The sequence below is a fragment of the Diospyros lotus genome, chromosome 6, assembly GCF_014633365.1.
Source record: "Diospyros lotus cultivar Yz01 chromosome 6, ASM1463336v1, whole genome shotgun sequence".
Lineage (NCBI taxonomy): Eukaryota > Viridiplantae > Streptophyta > Magnoliopsida > Ericales > Ebenaceae > Diospyros > Diospyros lotus.
In genome coordinates this window covers 15,272,583-15,283,804 of record NC_068343.1, presented here as the reverse complement: position 1 = coordinate 15,283,804, position 11,222 = coordinate 15,272,583, and the positions used below count along the sequence as shown (strand labels likewise).

At 37.6% G+C, this 11,222-nt stretch overlaps 1 protein-coding gene across 1 annotated transcript; it reads right to left on the bottom strand.

Annotated features, from left to right (window-relative positions):
- Nucleotides 1–8,075: 8,075 nt before the first annotated feature.
- Nucleotides 8,076–10,017, bottom strand: LOC127803375 (probable mannitol dehydrogenase). The gene is made up of 5 exons (XM_052339549.1): nt 9,788–10,017; nt 9,532–9,645; nt 8,921–9,434; nt 8,585–8,738; nt 8,076–8,482 (listed from the first exon to the last, which is right to left on the bottom strand). Exons 1-5 carry the CDS (start codon nt 9,883–9,885, stop codon nt 8,280–8,282), a joined length of 1,083 nt encoding a protein of 360 aa, XP_052195509.1. The 5' UTR covers nt 9,886–10,017; the 3' UTR covers nt 8,076–8,279.
- Nucleotides 10,018–11,222: the final 1,205 nt, after the last annotated feature.

Sequence of the window (11,222 nt, the reverse complement as noted above, 5' to 3'; positions counted from 1 at the left end):
TTTGCAAGTTCATGCCTCTTAACTTTATATTTTGCAAGTTTAGTTACTCTCTTTGCAAGTTCTCTTCCCATGTTTGCAAGGTTGTGCTTCTATTTTTGCAAGTCCTTTCTCATTTTGGAAGTTATTTCCCTTTTCTAGTAAATTATTTCATGGTTATCATTTATACCTATTGAGTCTCATTTATGCCTATCTTTCTTTGGAAATGATGCTTTATTGAGGACATGTAAAGATTTGATGTTATCTTGCATAAGTTATGTTCTCTCATGTATGTTGCATCGGGTAATCGTATGTCAGTTATATATGATAAGTCATTATAATATGCATGGTATGATGATGCATAGAGCATGTACATGAAAATGGTTTTAAAATGTGTAAAGGCTTCATGATGCGCGCAGCGAACGAATCTGCAGAGAAAGCTTCGACTCAGAGATGAACTTCAGTCCCATGTTTATGATATGGACTTCAGTCCCATGTTTACAAAATGGATTTCGGTCCTAGGGTTTTGGACTTCTGTCACATGATTATGGTTTTAAAGGATTGCATGTGAGCATGAATGCATGTTTCATCTTGTATCATGTAGAGTGATATAAGAGATGTGGTGTAAGAGCCTTAAATGTCACTTATGATTCTATTTGTCTCTCGATATCCATGATTCTTATGCTCACTTTCTTTCAGTCATTCTAGGTAAGGGTAAGTGTAATACCCAAGAATTTCCAAAGGACTTAAGAGTAAATTATCTTGGGGCAGAAATGGAATTTACAGAATAATTTAAGGTTATAAGATAATTTATTATAGTTATAAATGACCGAATTGACGACAGAGAGTGCCCTGGAGCCAAGATGCCTAAGGAAAATGATCTGGCATAATCGAGCATCTCGAGGTATGATTTATAGCACTGAAAGAAATCTAATTTGAAACGATTTTCGATACAGCTAAGATACAACTATGATTTAGGTTAAAAAATTGAATTGTCATAGGAGACTTCTGGGAAGTCAACGGAACCCCAAAGAGGTTCATATTTTGCATAAGGAACAACCCTTCAGTAGTTTCGAGAAGAAACAAAAGGGTTTATGGTCAAAACTTAGATTCGAGCCAAGTGCAAATTTCTTAATTTTGTCTGAAGGAGGTCGAAATAGAGTTATTTTGGAATCTTCGGAGATGCAATGAAAAGTACTGATCTTATGGATCGTACTGGCACTATTGGGAACCTCAAGGGCTTCAAGGAAAGGACCAAAATGCAAAAAAGGAAAGAGGCTGGGGTCAAAGTACAATTTTGCAAAATTTTGCAAAAGGAAATCTACCATGGCCGACCAAGCTTCCACCACCACCTCCCATCATCGAATTTGGTGGCGAAATACTCATGGAAAGTGGTCAAGGATGCTCTTGGGTCGGGCCTAGCCAACATTGGCCACGAGGGTGGCCAATTTTGCATGATTTTTAGTCATTTTTTTGGTTGGAATTTTGATGCATTGAATCCGTGTTTAGTGGTTGAATAATGGTGTTTTTAGACTAATCCTGGGTAGGTAAAAGCCTGACAGAGGTTGGATTGACTAGGCACGAGCATTTGAAGGCTCAAAATTGCTTATAAATGAAGGTTTTTGGAAATGGCTAAGAGAAGGAAAAAATTAAACTCTCAGATCCAAGAGTTTGGAGAAAAATTGAGGGAAATGGATAAGGGGCTTTTGTTCTCCATGTTTAGAGGATCGTTTTTGGAATTTTGAGCGATTTTCATTGAGAGTTCAGGGAGATACGAAGATTCATCGGGAAAACAAGCTTTGCCAGAAAATGGGTTTGAGCAGATAGAAAATAGCTTCGATTGAGGTGTTTAAAGCTATAATCCTGTAGAGGATGAAGAGAGGGAGACGTAGGTTCAAACGGGAGGCGAAACAGAACTCAAACGAAGAAGAAATCGCCAAAAAACCAGGGATGTTCGAAAATCATCATAATCTGGCTGAGGAAGAAGACCAGCTCGTGTAGTGCATGCGCCAGCCAGCCTCTGCTCGTGGGGGCGCGTGGAGCATTAAGAATGGGCGTGTGAGGGCGCGTCCAGGCTTGGAAAATTCTGCAAAGAATGTCAAAAAATAGAGAAAAATGAAATCTAAAGGGTTGTGCAAAAAATTTTGGTGTTTGCCTTTTCAGTTTCTCGATTTTCGCAGTGACCAACCTCGTTATGCATGCAAACCAAACATTGGGGTTAGTTCTGGAATTTTCTTTTAAAGTTCTTAGAATATTATGAATCGTTGTGGAAAAATATTAAAGAAATTAGTTAAGAAAGTATTTATTTGGAATATTAAAGAGAAAAATTGGAGAAAAATGAAGAAAAATATGAAGAAATTGAGATATTGATGTATTCTTGAATAAATATGATTTATAGGATCATTGTGGTTTGAGTTTAAGTGATTTCTAAGTTCAGCACGAAAATTGAGGTTCGACACACAAATCGAGGTAGTACACATTTTTTGAGGTGTATTGAATTTTGGGCATCAAGTTAGTGGTTTTTCCTGAAAGCTTATACATGTTATATTTTGTCTATGTTGAGCATGATAGTCAAGAAAGTGGCTAAGTTATATGTATTTTATGCACATCTTGTCATATCTGTACATATATTGTTGCATCGATGGTTATGATATTTCATTCGACATGGTATTATTGGCATATCGATACTTGTGTCGGGATGGGATGTCTCCCTATAGTGTAGCCGTAATTCCCCAAGAGTAATTGACGAAACAACATTAGGATTATCCTAAAAGCAGGTCGGGATTCTACCTAGGGTTCCGTGCCGGGCTGATGGGCTAGGAAAGTTACACTAGGGCATATGTTGTTCATGTATGTGCATCATGCATTCATGTATCTATTTTTAAACCCTCATTAGAAAATTCATCTTCTAATTGAGTTATGCCTCTGGAACATTCAAACGTTCAGTTGAGACTTGCATCCTAGGCAAGGAAGTGGATGAGATGAGATGGCACGTGATGACGTGCCCGATGAGTTCAGTATGTTGTTCCAGTAATCTGTCTGTTCATGAAGATCCAGATATGTTTCAGCCGAGTTGAGAAATGACAATGTATATTGAGGTATCATTTGATTGTACCTGAGGTTTTTAGTTGATTACCTCAGGAAACGACTCTCCATGTATTTAACTATTAAAGATATGATGGTATGGATTCTTATATTGTGATTAAAGTGAAATTGATTATGTACCATATCAGGTTTCAATTATTCCTTCTGCGTTTGTGACGATTACCTGTCTTAGCTTATTGATTCTTATTTTGGTATGTTGAGAAACTAGATCGGGATTGTTGAGGAATGATTTATATTGAGTTTATGTTAAAAAATATATCCCTGAAATTCCATGAATTATTTAACGCTCAGAAAAAATGGGGCATTACAGTAAGGCTAAAGAAGTGAGCAAGTCAAGTGAAGTTGGAGTCGTGAGGTAGAAGTGTGTACAGAGCCGTCTTAATCAAAAGCTGCTTGGAAGGTGTTTTGAGATGTGTAATACGAAGTTATGTTTTGTTTATGTTCTAGGTTGTATCCCTAAGGGGTTATGGTGGGTATGTTGACTTAATATGTATATGTCTATGAATAGTGATGTATGAGTATAGCTTCTGTTGTTAATAGCAAGAAGTATGTGTGACTTAATTTGGGTTTTGTGTCTATACCACCTTTTCTGACGGACCCTTCTTAGATTCCTCGAATATGGGGTCTTCGGTGATGGAGACATTATAATTATCAGAATTTGTTTAAACGAGAAATTGAGAGAAATTAGGGGTGTTGCAATTGGTGTTATTAAAGCATGTTTAAAAAGAAACTAAGGTAAATTCAGGTCGTCACGGGTTATGTCTACTTTGTAATTTTTACTGATGATTTTTGTCACGGTATGGTTACGTGTATTTAATGAAGTACAAGTCTAGAGTATTTGAAAAATTCAAATAATTCAAGGCTGAAGTAGAAATCAAATATGAAAAGTATCAAGATTCTTCGATTAGATCGAGAAGGTGAATATTTGATTGTTGAGTTTATTGATTATCTTAAGGCGTATTGAACTAATTGAGCCCCCAAAGTGTAGGGCTTTTGTTGCCCATGCCCTAAGGATGAATTATGGAGAATTTGGGCCATTTTCATGGAAGTTTGAAGGGCATTCGAGGGATCGCCGAAAAATGGAGGCGGACGACTGGCTGAGGCTTCGAGCCTTTGGTTGGGGCACCTCCGATGCTCCTTTCAAGTTCAAACTTGGCCAAAGTGATCGACTAAATGAGGGCTTTAAAGTGGTGGAGAAATCTCAGATCGTTGGTGTGCCGAAGCCGAGGAAGATGACCGGCGCGTGGCCGGCACGCGCTGTCCCTCACGTGCCGCCACTTGCCCTAGCACGTGTAGGCGCTTGCGGGCGCATGGAGCATGGGAAAAATCGAGAAAAAATGCTGAAAAATATGGAAAATTATTTTACGGAGGTCCGTGCAAAAATATCTAAAGTTGGGATTCTCGATGTCTCGATTTTAGAGCCAAAGAGCCTCGTTTTGCATGAAAACGCAACATCCGGGTAAGTCTAGTATTTTTCCTTTGAAGTTCATAGCATATTATGAATTGTTGTGAAGATAGATTTGAGGAAATAGTCTCGATGTAATTATTGAGATTTTTAAAAGAAAAATAATGAAAATGGGAAATAAATGAAATATTGAGAATATTTAGTGATTAAATATTATTTTATGATTGAAATGATCGAGATGATGAAATTGGTGCAACTTTTGAGAGTTGGCACGAGAATCGAGGTCGAGCACGCATATCGAGGCAATGCATGCTTTTCAATGTGTCTTGATCTTTGGGCAAAGGTGAGTGCTATTCTCACAAGAACTTATATTTATGATATGATTGTTATATATGCATGTTATTTATGAATGCAATATTCATTTGTCATATTGCATGGAAAGTCGTGATATTTGCATTGCACGATATTATTGTCATATTGATATTTGTGCATGGGAATGAGATGTCGCCCCCAGAGTGTAGCCGTAATTCCCCTAGGGCATTGAGGGAATAACGTTAGGCTTGTCCTGCAAAGGTTCGGGATTTGCCTAGGATTCCTAGCCGAGCTAGTGGGCTTGAGAAGTTACATTAAAGGGCAAATGTTGTTCATGTTATTGCATCATGCATTCATATATATGTTTTTGGACCCTCACTAGAAGTTTCATATTCTAATGGGTTATGCCCCTGGAACATTCAATGTTCCAGTTTTAGACTTGCAGTTAGGGTAAGGAACAGGTTGAAATATGACGGCACGTGATGGCGTGGCCAATGATTCAGCAAGCTAACTCGGAGATGTTTTAGCTGATGTTTTATTAATGTTTAGCCTTGTTAGAATATTATGGATTCTTCATGTATTAAGGCTATTAAAGATATGATGTAATATATGGTACGAATTCTTTATGATATAATATAAGGTGAATTTAGGTATGTACCATATCAGGTTTCGATTATCCCTTCCGCGTTTTTAATGATTTGCTGGGGGTTTCCCTTTAACATACGGCATTTGATGTATGAGAAATGTATAAGAAAAGGGAATATGTATGTATACGATGGGCCCCAGCATAGTGGCACGCCCTCCAATGGGGCGGGGTGTTACAGATATACTATTCTTACTGTGATTTATTTGATAAATCAAATACCAACTAAATCTATTTCAACCACACCATATGAGATATGGGCTAGGAAACCTTCGAGTCTTAAGCATGTTAGGATTTAGGGTTGCTCGATTTTTGTAAAAAGGTTGAGAACAAAGAAATTGGATCCTAGATCTAAGAAGAGTCGTTTAGGGGGATATCCTAAAGATAGTTTAGGGTATTATATCTATTTTCCAACTGACCCAAGAGTTATGGTTGCTAGGCATGTCATTTTCTTGCAAGAAGAGTTCATCCAAGAGGGTGGTATGGGAAAGAAAATAGATCTGATGAAAGAGGAGTTTTTTATTCCACAAATACATGATCAGATTATTGAGCATGGTGAATCAACTCAGGGAGATCATCCACAGGTTCCCCATAGGTCTAGTAGAGTGCCCCATCCTCTGAATCGATGGTATGGTTTATTAGTGGAGGGGATACATGAATTATTCTTGTATGAGGACAGTGACAAGTTGGTTAACCATACCACCTATGAGGAGGTAATATCTGATATCGATGCTTTGAAGTGGTAGATAACTATGGTATTTGAGATGAAGTTTATGTACTCCAATTAGGTCTGGGTCTCAGTAGATCCACCTGAACAAATTGTTCCTGTCGGGTGTAAATGGATCTTCAGAAGAAAGATCAGTTTAGATGAACATGTTTCGACCTATAAATCTTAGTTGGTAGTAAAGAGTTATCGTCAGGGTTAAGGTATTGACTATGATGAGATTTTCTCACCAATCACTATGTTGAAGTCTATTAGGATGATATTAGCTATAACTACTTACTATGACTATAAGATTTGACAGATGGACGTTAAGGCGACTTTTCTGAATGGATTTCTTGAAGAAAAGATTTATATGGAACAACTGAGTGAATTTGAGTCCACTTATCCACATCAAGTGCGTTTGCTGAAAAGATTAATTTATGGTCTAAAGCAAGTATCAAGAAATTGGAACATCCATTTTGATCATGAGAGCTTTGTAATATTCAGCTTTAAGTTCATCCATATTACTAGTATCAATCCCAATAATTTTTTCTTCATAAAGCATTTGTTCTCACTCTTCCCATCTTCTTTCTAGTTCTACCTTCTTCTTAGCTCATTCTGCCTTCTTCCTAGCTAGTTCTTCCTGATCTCTTTTCAACATTAACATCTCATTCGCTTGCTCAATTAAAATCATTTTGGACTGCGTTTTCTTTTCAATTATTTCCGTCAACATGTTTTTTATTTCCTCAGCAGAAGCTTCTATCACTTTGGATTTATCTTTTCGTCCATATTCTTTTGTAGCATCTTTTCTAAGTGGTTGTTCCAATGAAGGCATGTTGTTTTGAATATCAATATCACACAGGTTCTCCGAATCAGGAGTAGATGGTGATAATGTTGCTGGACTTGCATTTTAAGAAATTTTAGATTTTTCCTTCGATGAAGTCCTGGATAATTTGGCTGCATGTCATAACTCATGCCAGCAATGTAAAAATGTAAAAGCAAACTTTTGTAGGCTCTTGTACATCTCTATTGCTTGAGAAATCTAATAAATTAAAAAATAATGTCAATAACAATGACTATTAGCATAATATTAATAATTACCAATAAAAGGATAACGAGTGAATTTACCTTATCTTGTTCTATTGTTCTACTTTGATTTATGTCGTCTATTTGGCAATAGTATCCTTAAAATTTGCTCATAGCAAGTTGGATTATAGACTAACGATGCATCAGGAATTGAGAGTTCGATCAAATTCAGATTTTTTATATTGATGAAAATAAGCATGAATCATTTTTCAATACTTTTTGTCTTATTTGATTGTTATTGTATGTGTAGCGTCTATACTAATATTTAAGTATGTTCACATGACCATCATATTATCTTGCATTGATTTTTTTTTTTTTTTGGTATCTTCCTTTAAAAAAAACACATAGCAGGTAATCCATAGCTATCACATTAAAAGTATGATTATAGATAATAAGTGACGAGATAGAATTCATGCTTTTAACTAATTAATTATATCCTATAAAATTATATATTAGTGTATTACACTATTATTTCCGTAAGTAAACTGTTTGACTTCATCAAAGAAAGGAACTTCCCAACAAATGGGATAGATATTGCCATTACCCCAAACTTTTTAAACTTCTATATATTATGGGAATAATTAATAATTTCATGTCATGCCCATGAATAGATCTTTCCATATTTTATCTTCTGGTTGGCATAAGCTACAAAATTTACTCAAATAAGGGAAGGTGGCATTTATTAGTTATTTATATATATAGATAGAGAGAGAGAGAGAGAGAGAGAGAGAGAAGAAAGGCAGATTCAAGGAAGGGCTAAACTGAGTTTTAGCTCGTGTCAACCTCAACAGCTCTTTATTTTCTGTTCACCTCACGCAAACCACAGCCCACATGCTTTTTGAATCTGTCACTGATTCTACCATATTCCAAAACATGGTGTTAATATTATTCATGTAAAGTAGACTTCAGTACAACGTTCGCCAGAGGCTAGGGCCCAATAAGCTTCACACAAACAATTAAACAAACCGTAAAAAGTCGATCGTCTTATCGGACCGCCCAACAATAAACGAGTAGTGTCGAAGAAGCAAAATTCACACGGGGCAAGAAGACTAAGCATCTTTCAGTGTGTTGGCTATGTCTATAACAAATCGATATCGAACATCGGCTTTCCCAAGGCGTTCCATTGCAGTGTTTACGTATTCCATTGGAATGACTTCAATATCTGCTGTTATGTTGTGTTTTCCTGCAAAGTCAATCATCTCTTGTGTCTCCTTCATGCCTCCTATGCAACTCCCTCCCACTATCTTTCTCCCTGCAATTTTTTCACATCCCACCATATTAATTAGGCATAATTCTTTTGATTATCCCATTCAAGGATTAAAGATGTAGAGTTTCTTAATGTCTCAGTAATTACCCAGGAGCAGAGGAAAGACTGGAAGCTCGAGTGGCTTCTCTGGTGCGCCAACCATGACGAGTTTTCCTTGAGTCTTCAACAAACTAATCAGTGGTAGAAGAGAGTGAGGAGCTGAGACCGTATCAATAATGCCATCCATTGTGCCCACAGCCGTCTGTTCACATTTAAACGAGCCCAATTAAAAAGAAAGTTAATATTCCACATTACAATAACAAAAACGACATATTTCAAGCTTTTGTCCTATCATGTCATTTACATCTATGTCCTTTTATTCGCCAAAATCCTTGTAACTCTTACTCCTTATTAATTGTAACAAATTGAAGGAACAATGGCTACCTGCATTTGATCTTGGTCGCGACTGACCAAAAAAGAATCGGCACCAAGACGTTCAATAGCCTCCTGCTTCTTGGCAGGAGAGGTACTGATTACTGTGACTTTGACGCCCAAGGCCTTGGCAAATTTCACAGCTACATGGCCTAAGCCACCAAGGCCAACCACGCCCACGTTCATGCCTGGCTTGTCGAGTCCATAGTATCTGAGTGGGCTATAAGTAGTGATACCCGCACAGAGCAAAGGAGCACACGCATCAAGAGACAGGTTTTCTGGAATGCGGACGATGAAGTGCTCGTCAGCCACCATGATATCGGAATAGCCTCCGAAATTAGGGGTTCCGTCATGGTAGGTGGAATTGTAAGTGAATAACATTTTTGGACAATAGTTTTCGAGATTGTTAGTACAGGTATCGCAAGAGCGACATGATCCGACCATGCAGCCGACCCCAAGTCTGTCGCCGGGTTTGAATTTCTCGACCTTGCTACCAACCTCTGTTACCACGCCCACGATCTCATGCCTGTAATGTTGAATATATAAAATTGCTACTGTGAGACTGACATTGAACTATTAGAAGAGAAAGAAACAAAGGGGGGAAGAGTGAAATAATTAATTACCCAGGGAGGCAAGGATAGATGGTGTTGCCCCATTCATTCTTGACCTGGTGAAGGTCCGAGTGACATATGCCACAGAACAAAACCTTAAAGGCCACGTCTTTCTCTCCAGTTTCCCTGCAAATTAATTAGCAAACACCACCCCGTTTCAGTTATTCATTCATTCAAAGAAATACCACATTGAAATTTCCATTTCCATGGAGTACTTTAATTTCAGGGTGTTTATTATAGATATATATATATATATATATATATTTACCTTCGTGAGAATTTGAAGGGTGCGAGAACGCCAGTCGAGTCTCGGGCCGCCCATCCGAAGGCCTTCACTGGGTGCTGATCCTCTGGTGATTTCGCCATTGCTGCTCCTCAGATTTTCTCAATTTCCAAGCTATATATGAAAAAGGTGGAAATTAAGAAGGCTAACGATGAGAAAGATTGGGAAAGAAGAGAGAGATGTATAAGCAATTGTGCGTAGGATACGAGAAGAAATGGAATCTATGGTATATAAAGAGCGGGGAGAGGGCATTAGTAATTTTCGATGGCGTAGTCGCTGAGATCAGGATTTGGTATGTGCATAGGTTGGCGGAGCGGCGAAGTAGGATTTTGATTATAGGACGAATTTAAATATAAAAAATATAAATAATTTTTTTTATAATTATTTCTTATGATTTTTTATATTTTGATCACGCCCCATAACAATCTCATTATCAATTTTATTAAATATATCATTTTCAACATATACAATTAAACTATTATTCATTAATTGATTTTCAATCTTATTACGCAATCGATTATTCATAATATTTATTATAAAAAATACTTTTTCAATTATAGTAATAGCAACCGAAAGAGTTAAATGCTAAAGTCAAACTTGTAAACTAATATGTATACTATATTTTTTTCGTCACTACTAATTTTTGTGCAAGTTTACTGAGTCTCATAATTCTTCAAACACTTTTTTAAAATGCAGTTTATGAAAAGTTATTCGAGAGTTTGATTTATTAATATAGAATATTATAATTTTTAAATACTTAAAAATAAAAAAAATTCTAGCCCGCCCCCCCCGCCTCATGTGGCTCCGCCTTTGGGTTTGACGACAATTTTTTATTGGCAAAATGTGGTAGAGGTAACTGCCTTCATTGGGTCTCACGTGACTCTACCCTTGGGTTTGACGACAATTTTTTAATGATAAAATATGATGGAGGTAACTATCTTCACTGGGCCTCATGACTCCGCCCAATTTCTTAATGGCAAAATGTTGGGAGACAAGTCTTCTTGGTTGCCTCCACAGAGTCTCATGTGGCTCCGCACTTGGGTTTGGCGGCAATTTCTTAATGGCAAAATGTGGTGGAGGCAACTGCCCCCACTAGGCCACGTGGCTCTTCCCCCCTTGGGTTTGGCGGCAATTTGTTAATGGCAAAATGTTGGGAGACAGTCTTCTTGGCAATTGGCGAAAGGCTCTGCTTGATTCCAGAAGCCGGTTGACGACTATGTTGCATGGAAATGAAAATAGGAAACGTTTTCGATAGGAGTACCAACACGGGTGACGGGAGACCGACCCGAGATGGCACACACAGGTTTGTGGAGATATTTGTGGCCTTTCCGGGCAACGACATGTTGGTATGGGACTTGGGTGTCGTGTGTCTTGTGTGGGCCCCAAGGACCGGTATGTGCTTTTATTATGCTATACTATT